Genomic DNA, 23,935 nt, shown 5'->3' with positions numbered 1-23,935 from the left:
CCCTTATATTGTGACAGTAATAGTTTTGTAACATATTTGCCATAACTAAACATTGCTACCTTTTGGCAGAAGTTAAATGTAACTGCGACACCCAATTCTCTCATTCTAAACTAAAGTTAGTTACTGCCCCACCCAGTCATCCAGGCATCAGGTCCGGTAGACGGGGTCTCCTCCTCCGAGGGATCAAGGGCCCCACTCGAATGTGCTGCCAAACCCTCCGCCATGCCCAGCCAGATCTGTGCTGAAAGGGCGCCACACCTGAAAGCTTTTACCCTGCCCACAGGCCTCAGATAAGACTCTGAAACTTGAAATACCTCCCCATCTTGCTCTCTCCAATGCTATCTCTTCACGTCGCAGTTACCCCCTCATGAAAAAAACCCACCCCCAAAACATTTTGTTTTTCTACTGATCACATTTTCCAGTCCTCCCTCTTTCCCTCCCAGGCCTTTAGGTTTGCCGGAGCAGATGTGTCTGGCCTCCGCAGTCTCAGACTGCTTTAATAAGGGATGTATTTCACCGGTAAGGAATTTGGTCAGCCGGCCGCCCCAACTGAAGCTCATCACAAATCAAGTGCTCGCTGGAATCCTTGTCTTTTATCTGCTTTTCATCAGCGTCATCATCTGATGCAGCATCTTTGTCTTTTGGACGTGAACTTTGACGTTCTTGCCAAAGAACGTTCAGTTCAATATGTGCATGTCTCCTTGATGTTGAAATGTACCTTTTCTCTGCAAAAATGCTATAAACATCTCACAGATTAGATATATGAGGATCCAACCAGTACCTGACATCAGCAGCATATGAAAAACACGGCACGGGGGACTGGGAAAGAAAACAGAGAGAAGCAACACAACAGATGAAGAACATCATACCTAAAACTCAACAAATTTCCATCTATTCATTTATCCCTCATGAAGCGTCGCCAATAAGACGATCTACAGATGTTTTATTTACAGCTCTGTTCACCCGTTTCACTTAAACTCTGGCCTCAAAGACCATGTTGTGTTTGCGACCCACAACTTCTCCAAATATATCCGTCTGTGCAGCACCAAGCCCTGTTAATTAGAGCGTTGGTCTGACTGAAGGCCTCCAGCTCAGAGTTTTAAAAGAGCGATGGAGAAGAGATTCCCACAGAAAATATACAACTTAATGAAGTGAATGAGGGACATTTGGTAGACGGAAGATACATTGGAGGAGGTACAGAGCAGCCTTATTTCTGACAGCAAGGGTAGAGATTTAACAGGAAATTATGGAGAGAGAGGACGCTCCTATTTTGTCAAGTGGGACGTATTCCAAGATCAACAACATTTGTTGTTCCTGGAACAATATTTAATATACTCTTCTTGGTTGAGAGAGTAATGTTGTATGCATCTGGATTAGAAATATGTTCTACTTGGTAAAACCGCAGTAAACAAGGGAGTGGATGAAGAACGCAGGATTGCTATTGTGAACCAGACTTGAACTTGGTTCTCCCACATGTGCACCACAGTTTGATGTGTCAGCATATCACTGGACCATGGTTCCAACCATGAGAATTCTTTCATCTATAATAATCACTTGAAAGCAAAAGTGATTGCTTAGTAATCCAGTGAAATATTGTGTAGTGGCGTTTGCTCTTCATAGGAAATATTTCTTATTCAAGCAGTCTGGCAGAATTTCAGAAGGTCCTGCCCATTCAGCCCACTCATTAACCAATGCAGTGCCTCCATCCAGACACCCTATAGCTCTCTCCGAGAACACGAGAAACCCAATGAGGCACACCAGGACAATGCAAGTCAATAATAAATAATTTAAAGTAACTGAGACAATGTTCTCTACCAGTTACCAAATCCCTGTAGTCTTTCGATGGGACAGGAGTGAAACTGTCCAAACTGTTGTCTGAAGGTCTGCTTTCAGCATTTCCTAACGTTTCGGGCACTATGGGGATTACAAACTTCTCCCCACTGCTCTTTTGCTTCCTCTTGGTTTTTGTACAAGGTAAGAAAGAGTTATGATAGAGGACGGTGTCTGATTTTGGGTTATGAACAAAAGTGTGTCAAGAACATTCGCGATATGAAGTAAGAGTGCAGAGTTTAGGTTGAAAAGGATGCCGAATTTAAGACATACGGGGAACAGTTACACTGTACTTGTATATGTGTAATGACAATAAAGTTGAATCCAATCTAATCTAATCTAAACAGGATGACCTGCTCAAGTATTAATAGAAAAGCATTAGCAATAGTTTAGATCAAATGTGATATAATCATTTGTAATGAAAAAAGTTTTCAATAGGTCGGTGTAAACATGTTTTTAACAGGAAATAATTACTTTCTTAATGTTTGTGTGGAGACCCTATTTTGAGTGTACTTCACATAAATATATAGTATGTGTTTAAATGTACTTTATAAAGATAAAGTTTATTCAAAACTGCACTTAAGTACACTGAAAAAAACAACTAGTAAGATTTACAGATTTTTTGTGTGAATTTGCCCAAAATTTGCACACAGTTTTTTAAAAGTAAAGTGTAATAGTTGTTTTTACAGTGTACACTTGTGGACAAATACGTATATATGGCCTATACATTGTTCTATACAATATAAAACATATTAAACCAGTTGTTTACTGAGAGTACTTTCGTAAACAAAACAGAAAAAAGTGCAAGTAAAAGAAAACTTATCTGTAAACTAGCCGTCTACACAAAGTTTAATCTTACACTTAAAGTACATTAATACTTCAAAGTATGTTTCTATAAACTAAATAGTGTGCCAATTTAGTTCCAAGAATATTACACACAAGTATACTACTACAGTGCCATTAAATTAGTAAGCATACTTCATACTTCATTGTGCTGTGTTTTTAGACATTTCCTCTCCTGTATGTTTAGGTCTAGATATTCCTGACCCAGATGAAATCGAGTACGTCAGACGGGAGGTGGAGGCAGCAGTAAATGGCACGGTGTACCTCAACTGTGGATCCGACATGCCGACGCTCTTCATCTGGGTCTTCTCCAAACCCGGCACGGAGAAAAGTGAGCCTCTGGCCTACAACTACGGCCAAGGCTCCAAACTCCTGCCCCTGGCCAGCACCCTGGGAGAGGTTTCCCTGCTCTCCAACGCTTCTACCCTGGTCATTGAGGGGGTCTCGAATGAGGCCGAGGGGGTCTATACCTGCCAGGCCCTGCACAACATGGATGACACCCCTAGGGTTACGTTTTACTACAACCAGCTGAATGTGCAGGACGATGAAGAGAGAGACAAGGGGTCAGGGTCTCACCTCACCGACATTGATCAAGAGGCAGTGACTGAGCAGGAACAACAGAATGTAGCTGATCGCATGTAGACAATGTTGAGTGTGGTCTGTAATAGCTTGGTCAGTATTTTGTGATTTTATTATATGTGTGATATAGTTAAATTCAGAGGTTGTTAAGTACAAAAAAGAACAGGAGTTAAATGAACATTAAATCATACAAAATCGCAAACACAAATAAACTCCTAGGACATTGATGAATTGATCTATGTTGTAATTACTTTACAGTATTTGTGTGTGCTAAGGAATTTTGGATTTGTACATTTTAGATTAAAGTTTGACTGATAGAATGTCCACAAATACTTAGAACATACTAACATACTTCATACGTCTAACATACTTAGAAACAAATGTATATTGTAATGCAATGTGAGGGCACTTTGCTTCTGCCAAATGCATAAATGTAACTGTCGAAATCAAAATTGTGATCAGTCTTTCTTTCTTGCCCCTACACTCCGAAAAAAAGGTGCTTCAAAAGCGTATTCCATTCCAAAGAACCTTTTGGTTCTATAAAGAACCTTTAACATCTGAAGAACCTTTCTGTTTCACAAAAGGTTCTTTGTGGCGAAAAAGGTTCTCTAGATTGTAATAAGAAAGAAAGAGATGGTTCTTTAAAGAACCTTTGACTGAATGGTTCTGTGTTAAACCAAAAATGGTTCATCTAAAGCATCGCTGCGAAGAACCTTTTAAGCACTTTTTTTAAGAGCGTATTGGTGGTCAAGATGGTGTCATGATCTGTTGATACACAATTGAAAAACAAACTTAATTTTAATGTCAAACTAAAAGATGATCAACCGAAGCATACATAAAACTCTGTTATTTTGCTTCCCTGCAAAGCTGCACGCACTGGTATTTCCTTTAGGAAATGCACAATGAATCATATACTGTAATTTCTTTGACGTTTTGAAAAACCAAAAACGTTTTTCAACTAATCTAATTTTGATGGCTTAGCCTCATGTCCTACTGACTAAACAGAGCCAAGTTTCCATGTTTTTTCCTCCAAAGCACCAGTAACAGTCATACTGTTCACTAGATCTATGGTGCTTAACACTGGAACACAGTTTCCTCTTAGTTTGGGAAATAAACAAATGTGAAATAAACAGGATAAACTGTGTCAAGGCCAATACAGCTTCAATAGATAGAACAAGGCAGAAGTACTGACATGTTAAAAAATATTGGTTACAAACTTTTTTATATAACTACGGGTGATCAGACCCAGTTTTAAACTTTAACTTCCTGTGGCTCATTGGTTAGAGCATGTCGCTGGCAACACCAAAGTCATGGGTTCGATCCCGGGGGATTGCATGTAGTCAGTATAGTACAATGAAATGTATTATAGACTTTGCATTAAAGCGTCTGCCAAATGTGTGAACGTAAATTATGACAATGTGATTTCATACGTTTCATATTATACATTTCTTTTTACATCGTATAATACTCCTATTTGCGCCTTCAGATATGATTGACAATAATCTGCGTGTAACAGACACCAGGTTACGCCTCTCAATCCTCCTAACAACAAGAATCTTATTACTCTGTTTACTCTATACCTGTTTACAATCAACTAAGCTATCAAACTCCACTATATAAGCACACAACTCGATCGCACTTGTTTTTTGGTCTCCCTATGGGTTATTGATGCTGATGGTATGAATGGCTTCTTACTGTACCGTCATTGGTCCTTTTAATTGGCTTGAGTCATCTTGATCCCAGCGAAAACCTGCAAAGTTAAGAGTCTTCTGTTTATCCATACTGTCTGTGAAACTACACCGTAGAAAGGATGATCTCAATAATGCATAAAATGGTTTATGAATGACCATCAGGGAATTTTCTGTGCACGTACATTTATGCTTTTTAAATAAAACCACCCTGCCATGATCTGAGAAAAGTATGGTTGGAAAGAAAACCATGGTCAGATTGATCGAAAACAACCTTCCTGTGACGTTCTAAAAACGTTATTTAGGGTTGTAAATTGGTTTTGAAACCAAAAACGATTACAGGAACATTCTGTGCTAGTTGGGTTCCAATTGCATACCAAGTGTTTGATTTCAAAATTCGTGAGTGGTTTGGAATAATCGCATCTGCAAATTATGTAAATTCCTAACCCCAATTTCTCCTCAAATAAGATCGGTAAATAGTCATGTCCCAGATCATCTTTTAAAAGTCAGTAATGACTTAAATTGACATTGGTTTTATTATAGTACACATCGCATAGACATCAAATGTCAGGATTATTTCATTAAGGCAACACTTGTCCATGTGATTTATCTGTGTTATGAACGAAAGCACTGAAAAATAGAAAAGAATCACGACCTCAGAAAAGATGGGAACCTTGTCCCTTCAAGTGTATGAGACACTGAGTCCTGCGAGAGCACCACACAATATACATATAGAGATAGTAAAAGCCATACATTAAGTCAAACCAGGCCACTCGCAGAAGGAGAAGAGAAAGGAGAAAGAAACGCAAGCTAATTCAAGAGCATTATACTCATTCAGGGTGTGCCAAAGAATGGTGGTGGGAGAGGGCGCTAACAGGTCCACTCAGAGATTGGGGGAAGAATTTGGGGATGGACAATGAACGTATTTGTTCCCATGGTGCCCTTAATAAGAGCTATGAGTGACGTGTTGGAGGCAACAGTGCAGTGTTGAGGGAGGGTAAGGAGAGAATGACTTCAGACGGACGCAGATCTGTATCAGAACATTCTCAACCTTATCTTCATCTCATGATCGAAGATCTCCTTCAACATCAACATCTCTTCTAGCTTTTATATCCGTCTCTCTTGCCGTCTGCGACTGCAGTCAATCTTCTCCTTTCTTTCTCGACTCAGTTGAGTTTTGGAGTTAAAGGGGTAGCTCACCCAAAAAATTAAAATCTGTTATTGACTCTGATTTGGTTCCATACCGGTATATGTCTCTTCTGTGAAACACAAACAGATATTTTGATGACGCAGTTATATCATTTATTAATGCAGTGCGTCCGCGTCCAAATACCCCCACTTGCGGTCTTTGCACTTGATCACTTGACTACTTTCATGACGATTTCCTGTTTTTGACCCAAGTGGGCTCGAAGTTCCCAAGTGAGCATGTAGTGTTTCTAACCCGTTGGGTGTTTATGTAATATCTAACTATATAGTCAAGTCAGATGTATTTTTATAGCGCTTTATATTTTTTGTACAGATATAACCTTAACAAGTAGTTGTATAACTGACAGTGGAAAGCTTCCCGCAACATCTCGCAAGACCCGGGTAAAAGGTCTCACGACATATCCAGAACGTGATGCATGATGGGATACCCTTAACCCTGAATACCGCTTGGAAGAACCACCTTGAAGTGGCCTAGATCAGAAGCTAAATGCTTTTCCATGGTCTAGTAAAAGAAAGTCCTGCCTGCAACTGCATTATCTCTCCAATCAAGAATGACAGATGCAAGTCACTACCATAGTGTGGAAGGGTTTACAGGGAAGATCCCGCAGACCTGAGTGTGCCGGTGTCAGCTTTATAATGAGAACATGATGCCATGTATCAGCACAAGATATCCAGGACCCTTGGTATAAAAGTAAGTTCACAACAACAAAAAACTGGCATCTTGTGTTATTTCATTTCATACCACCATAGACTCCAGTCCTGCTTGAAGTTCCAGTTTGGCAGATTATTATGGTGGAGTTTGTTTTGCATGAGAGCATAAGATTTGTTTCTTGAACAGTGTCCCCCAAACAACTTGTGGGGATGGAGGTGCAGTTTTTCCTGTAACATTATTAAATGCTTTCTGACCCCAAAATTCCTTAAAGCCATTTTGTATTTTGTGTAGCTCAACAGAACTATATTGCACATCAGACCTATATTATTTGGTTTTATCCATTGTGATAAATAATTAAGGGGGTTTGGGCTTTGTTTTACTAATATTTATTCTGCTGTGAAACAACGACTGGACAACATCATGTTTCTAGTCACTTTGGTGTGCTAAGAAAATTATAATATCACTGCGGATACTTGTGAGATATTTTACTCATAAGAATTTCTAAGGGTGCCAATAATTGTGACAAAAACCTTTTTTTCCTAATGTGATATTCCCCCAACTTCAAATTGTTTTACTTTAAAGAAATGTTGGAATATCGTAGATTTTAGAAGTAAAAGATCAAAAGGAGAAACAATGCATATTTATTTTTACAGCCTTCTTTGCTCATATTTACCAAGTGTGCAAATAACAGTGGAAGGCACTGTAAATGTACAAGAGTTCACTTCCTTTGATAAAAGCTTATCAGTTTTCTTTTTATGTGTTGCCAAGTCTTTTCCTGCTAACCTGGTCTCCTTTTAAAAATGTTGCAAGAGTTATTCAATGGTTACAGGTAGAAGAATTTCGTTTATCATCTTAAGGTTTAATTGTTTCATTTATGAAAGTAGTGTCATTTATGTTGGTATTTTGTGCGTTGTAGTTTTCCGAATAGGGTTATTGGACTAGTTTGATCTAGTTTTTACTGGACATTGGGCTGGTTTTCCTATGCAGATCTGGCAACCCTGTCATATGTTTAATAATTAAGTTTGGCTGTTTCATAGTGTGAATTCATAAAACCACTTTCCTCATTACACATGTTCATGTAAATATCAATAAATGACAGCACTCCTCTCATGTCACCATGACTTAATATTACCATACAAACTTTACGTTTAACATCCCATCCAGAGTTTGATTGATAAATAATTAACCAGGATTTCTTCATTAGTTATTGTTTCTGTTAGGGTCTCTACACATCCACAAAATAGTGCCTGCCTGAAATCCTCTGCTATAAGACCACAAACACGAACGCCCCGTGCCCGACTGCTTGTATAGACAGTCGACCAGAGTGCAAACCACATCTGAAGAGACCACAGTAATGGGCTCCGCTAAGCAACCAAACATAAACACTTCATGTGATGTCAACACAACAAGCTCGTTTTAACACAGAGCGGGAGGGTCGAAGGTCATCTAAGCACTCTCATGTTTGTTTATGGTTAACAAAGAGGACTGCAGAGATGTGAGGAGGCGTAGCGGGGAGATGGAGGTTTATGAGGGACCCTCAGCGACCGGTGGGTCAACTTCAAAGACCTGATACCAAATACACTGACATGGATTCTCCTGCCAGGCCTGTGCACAACAAAAATGATAAATATAAACATAACTATAACGTTTAAAATGTAGAAGAATAGCAGCACTATGACAAAAACAAAATAGAGGAACAATATCGTTGACATCACAGATTTTTTTTCAGCGGATGAATTATAAAATCCATCTGATCTTAAAGGGGTCACACATTTAAAAGTTTAGGATAAACATTCGTATATTTATATCCTGCTGTGCGGATGTTAATATAGAATAAAGATCAGCCTCGATGTGTAGAGGCCATAAGGTGCCAAAATCTGTTCAGATTTGCATACGTCTTTTGATGCTTCTCTTACAAATATCTCGCGTGTGAATGTGTTATTGCTAGGACAGCTTAGGAAAGCATAAATATGCTAGATTTCTTTGGGTGTAAAAGAAGAATTTAGATAGTCAATAATGCTTTTGTAGTCAATTACAGATTATTTCTGTCGAAAGTTGAAAAGCACACTATGGATGAAAAAAGATAAATGAATCAAAAGATTCACTTTCGATCAGCTTTGAAAAGTGAAATATTTACTAGGGGTGTCAAACTATTAATCTCATCCAGAATTACATAAAAAGTCTGTGTGTACTGTGCATATACATTTCATATTTATAAACACTTACAACACACACATTCATTTGTGTGTTTATGTTTATGTATATATGTATAAACACAGGTATAGTAAATATTAAGATGTATCTATTTATATTTACCAATGATTTAAAGTATATATGTAAATGTTTATACATTTAAAAACATTTTGTGAATATACGCATGTATGTTTTTAAAAATACAAAATGAATATGCAAAGTACACAGACAAACACAAACATTTATTCTGGATGTGCTTAACCGTGATGAATCGTTTGGTAGCCCTCATTTTTGCATATTATTGTACACCGTATGACTTCAGATGAAGAAAAGAATAGACTTAATATTTTATCTTCTCTTTATATTATTACAAAACTTTACACATACAATGGCTAAACTCCACACTGTGTGGAACGGAAACAAAAAATATAAGCGACAAAAAAATAAAAAGGATCTCATGGAAAAAAAGGCATAAATAATATAAAAGACAAACTTTTTTCTTACAACAGATACATTCATATGAAATAATATTTTACTACTACAAAAAATAAATAAGTCATCTAAAGAGTTTTTGCTTTTCAAAGTCCATTTCAATCCAAACTCCAATCCTGCTTTTTAAAAGTCCCTTCAGTATTTGTGTTTATTTCCGTTCCTCATCAGTCTTTTCCAGCTCCGTAGGCAGTCGGTTAAGTGTTCATTTCAAGTCACACAATGTCCCAGACCATCCCATTACTGGCCATTTCATAATAAAAACTCATCCGTGTTCCCATTTCCACAATCTCTCTCTCGCTCTCTTCCATATGCTCTGTGTGTGATAATAGACATGCGTTCAGATCTCCTGCACTGTAGGCTGGATGAAATCGCCAGTCAGGTTTCCAGTAGAGATCCAGGCTGTTTTATCTTTACAGTCCAGGTCGGACAGTCCCAGCTGTTGCCAACACACCACGGGACCCTCGGGGTCTTCACGTTGACCTCCTGTAAGGCACAAACCGATAGAAAGAATTTATGCACCGGTTCAAGTCTCCGGCAGTCTAGTCAAGTAAAAAAATATTGCATGATGGGTAATTTATGGCAGGCCAGTGCAGCAATTTCCTGAACTGACTCTTCATTCAGAGTGAATCAGAGAGCTCTTTATGCTCAACTTCTCATACCTCTCTGCAGCTCTACGCTGGACTTTGTTTCCACAGGCTGACAAGGGGAATTCTGGGAAAGGGGCGGAGCCTTGCTTTCCTCCACCTCTTGGACCGAATCTCTCTCCTGGGTGCCATTGAGCTGTGGACTGTCACGTCTCTGGCAGCGAGACAGGACGGGGTTGAGCGGCATCATTTCGAGGCCGTCGGCTTGGCGCGCTGCCACGCGGTGCATTAGAGGAAGAGTGCCGCCCGAAAAAGTGCCGTTGGTTTTCGTGTAACACCTGGTCGTGAAACAGAGACGTACAGCTTAGAGATGGAGACAGAACTTCAAAATGCAGTTTCTCTGTAATCGGCTTAAGCCCAAGACATTCCCGAATCTAACCATAGGTGATCTTAAACAAACATTCTCAGTTCTGTCCAAATATTCTCATGCGTGTTATAAATGGTGACGGGTATAAACTCATGTCCTCCTCTTAACATCTAGGCTAAATAAAATGTTTCTTTTTTTCAGTCGAGCACAGATGTCAATGAGATTGCAGGAATAGTTGCACTGAAATGGATACTATAGCTTTGTGTAAAGAACCATATTGTAAGATTTTTTGTTTAACTTTAGATTAATTTAAATTTGAGTCCATCCCACACACATCTATAGAATGGTTTCAAAAGACACATCTTGTCTATTTTTATGATATTAATATTTACGAATACATTTGACATCAAGCGCTGTATATATTAACTTAACTGAAAACATTTGTTTAATATTACCTAACATCTAAAACAATAAATATAAAAATGATGTTAATTCAAATCAAATCAAATCAACTATAGGCCATAATATTATCTCAAATATGAAGTATTACATGAAAAAGTAATGAATGTTAATAACATAATAACGAAGTTATAAAAAATATCAGTTATTATACAAAAACATTAAATAAATAAAAACTAAACAAAAATAATATAATATAATTAATCTAATTAATATCAATCAAACTGCATCTGTTTTTATTATTAACGCTATAATAAATAGTAATAAAACCACAATAACAATCAAAATTATAATTTTTATGATTTTTAAAAGTTTTAAAAACAGTTCTCATTTTGGAACCAAACTCTTCATATATATAAATAATTATATATATAAATAAATAACACAACCTTATTGTAAAGCATTCACAGGTCACATTTAGAGCTTCATCCAAGTGAGCCGTTGTTATATGCACGTATACAAATATATGCATTTAAAGTTTTTCATTTGTGTTCCACAAAGACAAAATATTATACAGGTTTAGCGTGACATGAGGGTAAATATAAAAAGACCGACTTTTTATTCCCGAAGTGAACTATTCCTTTAAATCTCCAGCCGGAGCCTGAGAACCGGCTGAAACAAGACCGAGCATCTCTGCAATGTTCAAACTCTGATTGCATCTGAAATTGCAGATTTATTTCCGTGAGCCTCTATGATGCCTGACCAGACTCAACAGCCTGTGTCTCTGTGTGTTTGTACACGCCGATAAGACACACGGGCTCCGACACACACGCATAAACACGCAAATAAACAAACCGTTGAGCACAAATACACACACAGATAACTGTACATACACACAGGAACTAATGAAGGATATAAAGTGTACACAGATACACACACAGTAGCAAGAAAACTCTGCTTTTCTCTCCACTCTCCCGCTGGCCGAAACTAAATAAACACAGCTCTCATTAAGACTGTAGAGAGAGTGCGTTCAGTGTAAACTGTTACTGCCGGACACGCTAGAGTACACAAACAGGCCTCGCGGAGCAGAACTGCACTGTGTGTGTGTGTGTCTAGTGGAGAACAGAATAAGCTCAGGTCAGGGGTGAAATGAGAGCCAGATGGAGCAGCCGATTGGTTTGCTGATTGGAGGCATGCAGAGCAAAACATAAATCTGCAGGCATGCAAACACCAAACATTAACAGAGCTACTGGGCTTGCAGTGTTGGATTTCTCAGTGTCTCACCTGTTGTTGTTGCAGAAGTTTTGACAGCTCATACAGTCGGGCGAGTCGTTCTGAGGCAGAGCTGTGTACATCCCTCCTCCCTGTCCAAAAACACACGCCGTTAGAGATTCACACATCACACATGCTGCACGACACATATGCCACTATACAGTGAATGCAACACAAATGTGTTGTAAATCACCAGCCACACTATGTTTACATTATAATAAATACATCATATTATAAGTTAAGGTGTTTTGGTTACAGTAAGGGATAATGTACAGGCAGTAATAAGCGGTGTGATCTGTATCAAACAGCCGGCTCCTTGTACATTATGCGGCTTATTACACGGCTACTTGGCACGTGTGGAAATGTGGATTTGATTGGCTCATTTTACAGGATGCAAACCTTTCGCGAGGAAAAGCCGTTTACTTTCAGTTCGAAGGTTGGAAATGGCACTCAAGTGTTACGAACGGGTATATTTGGGTAAATATAACGCCATGTGTGTTTTTAAAAGAACTATTTATTATTCATTCGTCCAAAAATCCGAAATGCTGCATCCGTGTTACCGTGTGTGATGCGTTTAGAGAGGCTGTTATCTGGGAATAATAAAACATGTTTAACTTAAATTGTTATAAATGTCGAAGGTTGACATTTTATTTATATGGCTCCACATTTAAACACGGAATGAGTTAAAATGACTTATACTGGCAATTTGATAATACCAAAAAATATACAGTGTACACTACATAATAAGGAAATATTTAGTAAGGATGATGAGGTTCCTTTGCGTAAGCAATGTAAAGATTCCCAAGGACCACATCTACTGATAAAATGAATAGCTTGAATGCACTGTAAGTAAAGCCTCTAAAAAATGCACAAATATGAAACTCTGTACAACCTCAAACCAAGGTTTCCTTACGTTATGATGGTGGTGAGGGTGTGGGTGATCGTACTCCATGGTGTTGTGAGGTAGAGTGGTGTCATGTGTGTGCGGATGTCCAGAGGGGTAAAGACCTCCCGATCCGTTCAGCAGAGCCAGTCCATTGGGCAGTTTGTGATGGAGGTGATGGCAGGACTGGGGCATCATGGGAGCGCTGTGCCCGCAGCCCGTGTGTACGCCGCCATTCACATGACTGGAGCCGGCCAGGGTAGAATATTCCAGAACATGACCGTTCATCTCAGCAGACTGGTACAGGTAACCTGGAGGGTCGTATTCTGCAAAAAAATATGTTTGTGTTAATACTAAAAATGTATTACTAAAATACTTTGACATAGTATTAAAACTATATGATTTTATAGAGCTATAGTCGAATTAAACAGCACCAATACATAAAATCTGAATATGAATCTATAAAGGGAAGCAGAACACATCTGATCAAAGTTAACACGCCGCCCAGTTTCTGTCCTATTTCAGGGAGAGGATTGTCTGTGTTACTACTTATACACCCGGCGGTGGCCAGCACTGTTTACTCTGTTACTCAATCTCATTGAGAGCGAGAGAGAGAGAATGAAAGAAAACTTCAAAGGACCGACTGTCGAGCAGAAGAGAAAACATGGCCTGGCCTCTTCAAGACCCGGACTTAAACTCAATTTCATACGGCTTTTATTAGCTTAACCTCTCCTAACCTTTACAGACATGCTACATAAACTAAAACAACACACGCGCTCTTACTACTACATAATACAATACAATAATAATAGTAGCAGCAACAATAAACCAATGCTTACAAATGGTTTTCATATAAAATAAATAAATGTGTCGACAATGGTCTTTTATATATTAACATTTACAAAATTAAGAAAATAACTTTCATTTAATAAACAAAGCATTAAAAACACTGGTAGAAGTTAATTTTGTCAAGTACGCTGATATTTGTAAGTATATTTACTCTATTTAGTAAGTATACTAATATCTTGTAGTATACTTGCATGTGTACTTTTAAAAACTATAAAGTGGGCCAATTTACTCCCAATTAGTATTGAAATAGAACACTTACAAGTATACCACGAGACCGATACTAGTATACTTATTAAATAGAGTCACACCTAAAGTATACATTAATAAATATACAATTAGTATTGAAATAGAACACTTACAAGTATACCACGAGACCGATACTAGTATACTTATTAAATAGAGTCACACCTAAAGTATACATTAATAAATATACAATTAGTATTGAAATAGAACACTTACAAGTATACCACGAGACCGATACTAGTATACTTATTAAATAGAGTCACACCTAAAGTATACATTAATAAATATACAATTAGTATTGAAATAGAACACTTACAAGTATACCACGAGACCGATACTAGTATACTTATTAAATAGAGTCACACCTAAAGTATACATTAATAAATATACAATTAGTATTGAAATAGAACACTTACAAGTATACTACGAGACCGATACTAGTATACTTATTAAATAGAGTCACACCTAAAGTATACATTAATAAATATACAATTAGTATTGAAATAGAACACTTACAAGTATACCACGAGACCGATACTAGTATACTTATTAAATAGAGTCACACCTAAAGTATACATTAATAAATATACAATTAGTATTGAAATAGAACACTTACAAGTATACCACGAGACCGATACTAGTATACTTATTAAATAGAGTCACACCTAAAGTATACATTAATAAATATACAATTAGTATTGAAATAGAACACTTACAAGTATACCACGAGACCGATACTAGTATACTTATTAAATAGAGTCACACCTAAAGTATACATTAATAAATATACAATTAGTATTGAAATAGAACACTTACAAGTATACTACGAGACCGATACTAGTATACTTATTAAATAGAGTCACACCTAAAGTATACATTAATAAATATACAATTAGTATTGAAATAGAACACTTACAAGTATACCACGAGACCGATACTAGTATACTTATTAAATAGAGTCACACCTAAAGTATACATTAATAAATATACAATTAGTATTGAAATAGAACACTTACAAGTATACCACGAGACCGATACTAGTATACTTATTAAATAGAGTCACACCTAAAGTATACATTAATAAATATACAATTAGTATTGAAATAGAACACTTACAAGTATACTACGAGACCGATACTAGTATACTTATTAAATAGAGTCACACCTAAAGTATACATTAATAAATATACAATTAGTATTGAAATAGAACACTTACAAGTATACCACGAGACCGATACTAGTATACTTATTAAATAGAGTCACACCTAAAGTATACATTAATAAATATACAATTAGTATTGAAATAGAACACTTACAAGTATACTACGAGACCGATACTAGTATACTTATTAAATAGAGTCACACCTAAAGTATACATTAATAAATATACAATTAGTATTGAAATAGAACACTTACAAGTATACTACGAGACCGATACTAGTATACTTATTAAATAGAGTCACACCTAAAGTATACATTAATAAATATACAATTAGTATTGAAATAGAACACTTACAAGTATACCACGAGACCGATACTAGTATACTTATTAAATAGAGTCACACCTAAAGTATACATTAATAAATATACAATTAGTATTGAAATAGAACACTTACAAGTATACCACGAGACCGATACTAGTATACTTATTAAATAGAGTCACACCTAAAGTATACATTAATAAATATACAATTAGTATTGAAATAGAACACTAACAAGTATACTACTTTTAGTATACTAGTTCCAAATCAAATGTAGTTCAAACCCCTAGTTGCAGTACAAACGAACAACAAGTCAACTTTAAGGAAGTCAAGGAGAATGTCCATCACTTACTATGCAGACTGTTCTGCTGACGGTTCCTCAACAAGCACATGACAATAAAGACCAGCAGAATGAGCACCATGACACCCAGAACGCAGCCCACGATGAGATACAGCAGGCCGCCGGGCTGGCTGGGTGTTTCTGGAGGGTACATGCCCGGAGGAGTGATGGGCCGCTGACTGGGCACGCCTGGAGCTTGACGGGCTGGGGAGAAAGGCCAAACTCAAAATGAGTCAAGATGAAACATTTAAAAGCCCTTCACAAGAATGTGTAACAAACCCTTACGTTTGTGATTACGATGTTGTGTTTTTAATATTTTCAGAGGAAAATGTGACTTGTGCGTGCCAGAATGAATCTCACAGCCAACAGGTTTTCGTGTTGGTTGCCAGGGCAATGCGATGTGGTTGCTAGGGTGTTGGGTGCTTGTTTTCTAGATCTATATATCTCTATCTACTTCTATATTAATGTCAGTGGCACGAACGTGCAAGATGTATATGCTCAAGTAAATATTTAACACTCCCAACCCCCCAAAGTATGAGCAATACTTGCTTTCGCCCGTATATGCTTCTAACAATGTGTCTGTTGTTGGTAATAAACTCGGTCTGTTTGCACTTCATGATTTTCACTTCACTTCATGACGTTCTGGTTTGATTTCAACAGGGTTGCATTAAGAGCACTTATCAGTAAATGATGTCAAGGAGACAAGACGTCTCTTCGTCTTTCCTGTAATAAAGCGACGTCTGGCTTTACGCAGACATTAACGCAGGTAAGAGTTATAGAGTTCCCAGCACAAGACTCTTACCTCTGGTCTCGCAGATCATGACGTTACTGTACTCGCTCTCGCCGCCATCGTTAAAACACTGCATCTTGATGTCATAGGATGTCTCGGCCTGGAGGTGACCAATCATATGCCATAATCTGAAACCTGGGGGAGGAGACAGGACAACGAGAGTGACGTTATTGAATGAGACGGGGTTTTTCCTCAAAGCGCGTGTTGTTCACTCCAGACCACAATTCATTTGCTGGATCTCGGTTTTCTCGCTCGCGCACACATGCCATCGCTCTCTCATTCTCACAGTCCCAGAAGGATTCAGACAGTTGCTTTACTCCAGACAGGCTCCTTATAAGGCAGCTCAAGGTTTGTTCTGGCCCAGCTCCAGAATTCCCACTGAACACACTGGCGACCCTGTGTACACACACACACACACACACACACACACACTCGCACACACTCGCACACACACACACACACACACACACACACACACACACACACACTCGCACACACACACACACACACACACACACACACACACACTCGCACACGCTCATGGCCGGCTCTATAATTACAGTTTGTGGCACATTATTTTATCAGTGTAGCTGGTTATATAGCTCTTATATAGTGAAGGCATGACATCCTCTAAACAACCATCTGCTATACTGCAGAATGAGAGGAAATACACACACACACTTACAGACCAACACACACTAAAAACATCTCTAATGCATTACAGCTCGCTCTGTGCTGTATTTACACAATATACCGTTGTTACTTAGAGTGACACGGCATATGAAATCATCTTTCAAATGTGTTGCGAATTTGCAGTCTAAATAAATAGTGATGTACTAAAAAGACAACCGTGGGTACTGTGAAATAACACAAACAAGACAACAGACAACAAGCCTTTCTATGTGTTGTGTTTACTAGCGGCTCACGGGATGTTTATGACATTTTCTAGTTAAAAATGAGTGTCATTTCTGTCTGCGCCAATAACCCTGTGTCATTTCTGTTCTGCTGGTGTTGCCATGAAATAGAAAATATCCATAAAAATCTTAAGACTCTTAAACCTTATTATAATAATAACAAATAATGAGTTTTTGTACAGTGCACTGCAAAAATTGTAATAGACTTAGATCACACGCTAGACTATAAATCTGAAGAAAATGGTATGATGTAAGACACAAATAAGAGAAAACGGTCTTAAAGGTCCAGTGTATGACATCTAGCGGCATCCAGTGGTGAGGTTGCGAATTGCAAACGTGGCTCACTCCACCCCTCCCTTTCGAAGCACTACGGCGGGTGCCACAGGACTAAGATGTCGTCACGTTTTGGCTCTTTTGCCGAAGGAGATAACGTATTTATGAAACTCTTTAGAGCAGTTTGTCCTTTTAGGGCTACTATAGAAACAACATGGAGGATTCCATGTAGGTGGATGTAGAGATCTCATTCGAAGTTAATAAAAACACGACGCTTCATTATGTAATGTCTTTATACGCCGCTGAAGACTGATACACATCCAGGATACTTTTGATATTAGAAGTGTAACGCATTCAAAAGTGCCCTGCATACTATTTAATTTCTGACACACTGCTTGGAGGTGAATATCTTGCAAACCTCAAGACTTATGAGGTCATCTTAGCCCGGCTGGTGTCTGACAGCTCGCCGTTTGTATGGCTGGGGAGACGTTCGAGGGTCATGCCAGACGTAAAGAGAGGGGGTGAAAAGTAAAAAGGAGAAGAAGGCGGTGTAACGGGGACGGCATTTAACATTCCTCTCAGAAAGTTGAGTTTCTCTCCGAGCGGTCAGTGTAGAGTTTCAGCTTGAGCCCATTAGTGCGGCAGCCATTTATAAAAAACACATTTTGAGCGCAGGACTCAAGACACATCAATCAACAGATTACGCTTCCCTTGCCCCGCCCCATGCACATTACACTGCTTTCTGGAATACTCCAGTTTGATTGGTCAATCACAGCATTTCCATTGCCCCAGCCATCTGATTTCATATGTTGCATATCAACACCCCAACACTTTTCTCACACAATATTTTCGCGATAACAAAAAGACTCCATGAGCTCACCGTCCACCACATCTCTCTTGTAATCGCTGTCATTGTCGCTGTCCGTGGGCCGGTAGTAGATGTAGAAGCCCTGGATGGGGGTGTTGTTGTTACTTGAAGGGGTGTACTGTGAAGTACAAAGATAGACATTTGCAAACTGGCAATATACTTTCAAAGTAAAACAAATTTGGCTGAAGATGAAAATATCTCCGCAGAAGTAAATGATGAGAGAATGATCCCTTTGTTTTCCATTATATAGCCCCTAGAAAAGTACCTAATGTTTTTTTGTGACTCACTGCCTTTACCTCCCCTTAAGAAACATCAAACCTTTTTTTTTTAAATACCTCAACTCATTCCGCTCAGGATGAGGCCTCTTTGGTCTACATTGAAAACACACACTCGCTCCTCTTAACGTCTGCCTGTTAGAGGTGCGGTTGAGCATTCTGGGGTAGCTCTCAGGCGTTGATGGGAATAAGAGTCACTCCCACATTACACCTACACTATACAGTGCCTGGAAAAACTGCATACGCACATTTCTCTTGCGTAATACTGCTCACTAAACACTGGCACGCACGCCAAAGGAGAACAGAATAGGCGCGTTGCGAGAGAGCTTTTTTTGTGGTTAGTTCTGGATGCTTTTTACGCTCTCATTTTCGAATTAAGCATGAAATGCGAGTATAATTAAATTGGCCATTAGATATAAAAGGCATACGTTTAAAACATTAACACACACTGGTTTATACTCCACAGACCCCGAGCTGTTAATGTGAGCTTCGGTGTTATTCCTTCAACAGGCTAGAAACAGAAACAACATTTGTTTGTACAAGTGGCCAGAGCCTTTTTAAGATGAATGTGCTAATAATACACATACAGAAGCTCGCGAGGATAGAAAAACTCATAGTTTATCCAGTGATGAGTTATAGAGTGCTTGACAGAGGCTCGGTTCCAAAACCTAGTGGCCGGACTGCTAACTACAGCCAGTTGCTTGCCAAGGCAGAATCTTAAAGGGAGAAATTCCCTTAAAGGGAGAATTTTCATTAAAAATGAAAATTCTTTCATCATTTATCCACCCTCGTGTCATTTCGAACCTGTATGATTTTCATTTTTCTGCATGACACAAAAGAAGATATTTTGAAGACTGTTGGTAACCAAACAACATTGAACCCCATTGACGACCAGAACCACAGAAACATTTCTGGAAATATCGACTTTTGTGTTCCACAGGCGTAAGATCCATAGATTTGGAATGACATGAGAGTGAATAAATGATGGAATCAATAAGTGTGCTTATCGCAAAACACTCTGGGATTGCAGGTTTTGGAACAGCGCTAGAATATGGATTTTAGTAGCTGTAGATTCCCAGGTGTACTCACAGTCCAGCGGAGCATGATCTGAGTGTCGCTGATAGCATCGGTGGAAGAGATGTGAGGGCCGGAGACCGGGCGGTTAAAGGCGGGAGGATTCGACAGGGACACCTGGTATGGTCTGGACGTGGTGCTAGCGGGACTTTCGCCGTAGTTATTCATGGCAATGACACGGAAGCGGTATGTGGAACCTGAAATTAAACATGCCATTACAGCGTAAGAGAATGTGATGTAAGATGAAGTTGCTTTTATGCAGTACGACAACTGAAAACGGACTGTTGGGAAAGAGAAAAAGTGTGCTAATGAGCGTGTCATGTTACCTGGCTCTAGGTTACGCACTTCCACAGACAGTTTCAGGGGGGAGATGTTATCAGCCGCCACAATCCAGTCACCGCTGCGACCCTGCTTCCTGTACTCCACACGGAAGGCTGTGATTGGAGAGCCACCGTTGGCTCGTGGGATCCACGTGACGTAGACTGAGCTTTCTGTTGCTGTTGAGATAGTTGGACGGTCTGGGGCCTCAGGAACTTTAAGGGGGAAGCACACAAATCAGAGGTCGTCAAATCCAACTTACATTTACATTGCTAACAATTTGCATTGCTTAAAGGTACAGTTCACCCAAATAACAATGGCTGCACACCGATTAGTCGCAACTAATCGTTTGACTAATCGTTTGACTAATCGTTTGCAAATATACACACGCGCGCGTTTATATATTTAAGAAATATTAACATTTGTTACATATATAAATCTATATTTTTCTTAAAATCTTTAGTTGTGACTAATCGTTGTCCAGCCCTAAAAATTACTGGCTCTTATTTGACTCTCACGAGTTGAACAGATGCATTTTTTTATTTTGCATAATACAAAACGACATGATTAAAAACAGCAACAACCAAGCGACTAACAGTGCACTTGAGCTATATACTATATTCATTCTGCAATTGCCTGCGGATCGAACCTATGACTTGATGGCATTGCTAGCACTACGTTCTACTAGGCGATGTAGAATAAAGCAACTGTAAACTAAACTCATATTTTCCTTAAATAAAAAACAGCTTTCATGTCAAGTGCAAGCTTAAACCTCAACATCTAAAAACCAGCAAAGATAGAAAAATATAAACAAACACACACACACACAAACCCAACTGCATGCCAGGGTCAATTGAGTACTTACTGAATGGGCTCTGAGCCATAAATACACAGACGCAAGCAAAGGAAGACAGAAAGAGAAAGAGCTAAATCGATGTGGCATATGAAAGCGGGTGCAAGCTCTTTAGAATGAAAACGCATGCTCACAGCTGATATACATGAACACCTGACATCAGAACATGTCATGTAATGTCAACTGTGACCTGTGCGTGTTATATACGGTAAACAACAACTTTTTATTTATATTTTGTCATTCTAATGCAATTACATTCACACTGCACAATTCTAAGTGCAAGTGAAGTTTTCAAAATGCTTCAATTATTAGTAACCACAACACAGGCCCCTGAGGCATCTCCTCATACCTCTGTCATGTATGACGACTCCGTAATGGGTGTCAGTGGTTTTATCTTCAGGCACTTTCTCTGGAAGAGACACCTTGGGAGCCTTGGAGGGGTTCTTGTTGGGGGAGCTCCTCTCTGTGTGTATGAGAGAGAGAGAGAGGTAATGATATGAATTCAAATGGAGTTTATGTAGCCACTGTGGCTTGAGTTTTGGCACATGTTCTGAAGCTAAAATACTGAAATGGAAAACATTATGATCAGATGGTTTCTTGCTATTCACGGATATCAAACCATGAGCGCACGTCTTACGCAACATGTAAGACAAAAATGCTTTAGTGACAGACATAGGGATGTAAGAAAGCTTATGAGATTTTACAGAATTCTCACCTTTTCCAGTGCGGAAGGTGAGCATGGCGGGCTGACCCTCTCCCGCAGAGCTTCGGGCCACCATCAGAACCTCATACAAGCTGGATGGCTCCAGATCGGACAAGGGTAGAGACTTTTCACTGCCGGGTACTCGCACCGTGTGCCAGTTACCCACCACGTTCCCCAAGTCGTCCACCTAGGGGACAAAAAGGAAAGACACATTGAGGGGACATCTAACATACCCATAAATGTCATGAACAGTCTTCGACTTCTGCGAAGAACACTTTGTGCGAAGAACAGTGACTTTCTTTCTGTCTCCTACTTTGAATCATGACAAAAGATCAACCTACTCAACAATTCCTGACAGCACGAGCTGTGTCACTTTTTCCTGAGCCAATGTGACAAACGCTGCCAATGCAAGTTTGAAACGAACCAAAGAGGCTTTAGAAGCCAAGGGAGCTTATTACTGAAGAAAACATGGGCTTTTAAAGAAGGAAATGACCGACTTCTTACCAAAATGCTCTCAGTTGGCAGAGACAGCAGAATTGCGTGATTTTACAGTAAACGGTACTGGGCGTTGTTTTAACGTATGTGCTCATTCTCAAATCTAATAACAGCAAATCTGACCTGATAACTCACGCCAGGGGGAAAAGAGGATTGAGTAAGACTACAAGAGTTTTTCTTGACAGAGTAGCACCAAAACCAAGTGAGCAGTTTACAAAGCGAGCATGTTTAGGCATCATAGGCACACTACTAATGCAAATGTGGATTAAAAATGACGACAATCATGTAGAGGTTTAAAGTATATAGGGTTTAAAACATTTCTGTTAGTTGAAATCAAATAAATTATCGGCCTAAATGTTAGTTAAAACACTTGGAGTCATTTATTAACATAAACTAAAACAAATAAAAATAAAGCAAACTTATATTGAGATGAATATGATATGATCATATTAATATGAAAAATGAACAAATAAATAATAAAACTAAACCAAATGGAGTTAAAATGTATGAAACCTTGATATTTAAATATCTTATATGAAAATTTAACTATAAATACAATTATATGGAATAAAACTATAATAAGCTCCAGAAACTTAACCAGTAAACATAATCATACAACAAATATTTTTTTGTATGATTTCTTACCTTGCGGTATTTGACGAAGTAGGCATTAATGGGAACGCCCCAGTCTCGACCAGCTCGCCATTCGAGATCATACATGTTGGGTTTGTGTGTTTGAGGTTGGCTGATGATGATGGGTGCATCAGGTGTGCGTTTGTCACTGCCGGAAGGAGATCCTATTTGGTCTCCAAGCCCCTTAAGGAAAAGCTCATCACCCTCATCACTCTGGATAGGGTGGATGGACGTCTGCGTCTCCACGGCAACTTCTGACATGTATCTAGACTTGTGGTCTATCAAATAAAAAACTTTTATTACTTGCAATGTAACAACTTGTTTTTACTTTTGTATGTTCATGTTTCCAAATCCATTATTACATCTTTAGTTATTTCAGAAACAAAATATTACAGAAAATTAGAGCTGAAGTAATTTTGAGTTAAAAAGGCAAGCAACCACCTAGCAACCACTCAGAACACCCTAGCAACCACATAACACCCTGGAAACCACCCACAACATCCTAATACTGGTTTGGTGAGTTTTTATGTGCAAGGAATGATGAAGTGTAAAAATATATTTAAAATATAACATTAAAAAGACCTGGAAACTTTAAAGAAAGCGATTAGTACTCGCTATATGCAAGATTGGGTATTTTTAACATACTGCCCATAGCTTTGTGTATTATCAATTTAGTTTAGCTACACCACATTCAGAACGGTCTGTCTAGATAATAGTTCAAGTCACAAGAGAAATTATTTCTGACATTGGTTTGACACAACTTCAGATTCAAAATACAACAATAAAGGTCTTTACATGTCGAAACACTTGTGTAAGAAACTAAGAAACTGTGTATGCT

General features: G+C 38.6%; 1 protein-coding gene across 1 annotated transcript in view; it reads right to left on the bottom strand.

Annotated features, from left to right (window-relative positions):
• Positions 1-9,335: 9,335 nt before the first annotated feature.
• Positions 9,336-23,935, bottom strand: part of cdon (cell adhesion associated, oncogene regulated) — a 35,077-nt gene continuing 20,477 nt past the window's right edge. Inside the window, exons 9-20 of the mRNA XM_079465286.1 lie at positions 23,110-23,375; positions 21,982-22,156; positions 21,616-21,729; positions 20,422-20,628; positions 20,111-20,292; positions 18,759-18,864; positions 16,704-16,826; positions 15,914-16,105; positions 13,019-13,314; positions 12,118-12,197; positions 10,143-10,405; positions 9,336-9,966 (exon numbers count right to left, since the gene is read on the bottom strand). Coding sequence (XP_079321412.1) covers positions 9,821-9,966; positions 10,143-10,405; positions 12,118-12,197; positions 13,019-13,314; positions 15,914-16,105; positions 16,704-16,826; positions 18,759-18,864; positions 20,111-20,292; positions 20,422-20,628; positions 21,616-21,729; positions 21,982-22,156; positions 23,110-23,375 — 2,150 coding nt within the window. The 3' untranslated portion in view covers positions 9,336-9,820. The remainder of the gene's footprint in view (positions 9,967-10,142; positions 10,406-12,117; positions 12,198-13,018; positions 13,315-15,913; positions 16,106-16,703; positions 16,827-18,758; positions 18,865-20,110; positions 20,293-20,421; positions 20,629-21,615; positions 21,730-21,981; positions 22,157-23,109; positions 23,376-23,935) is intronic.

Source organism: Barbatula barbatula, assembly GCF_947034865.1.
Source record: "Barbatula barbatula genome assembly, chromosome: 10".
NCBI lineage: Eukaryota > Metazoa > Chordata > Actinopteri > Cypriniformes > Nemacheilidae > Barbatula > Barbatula barbatula.
This window is presented reverse-complemented; position numbering and strand designations above follow the sequence as displayed.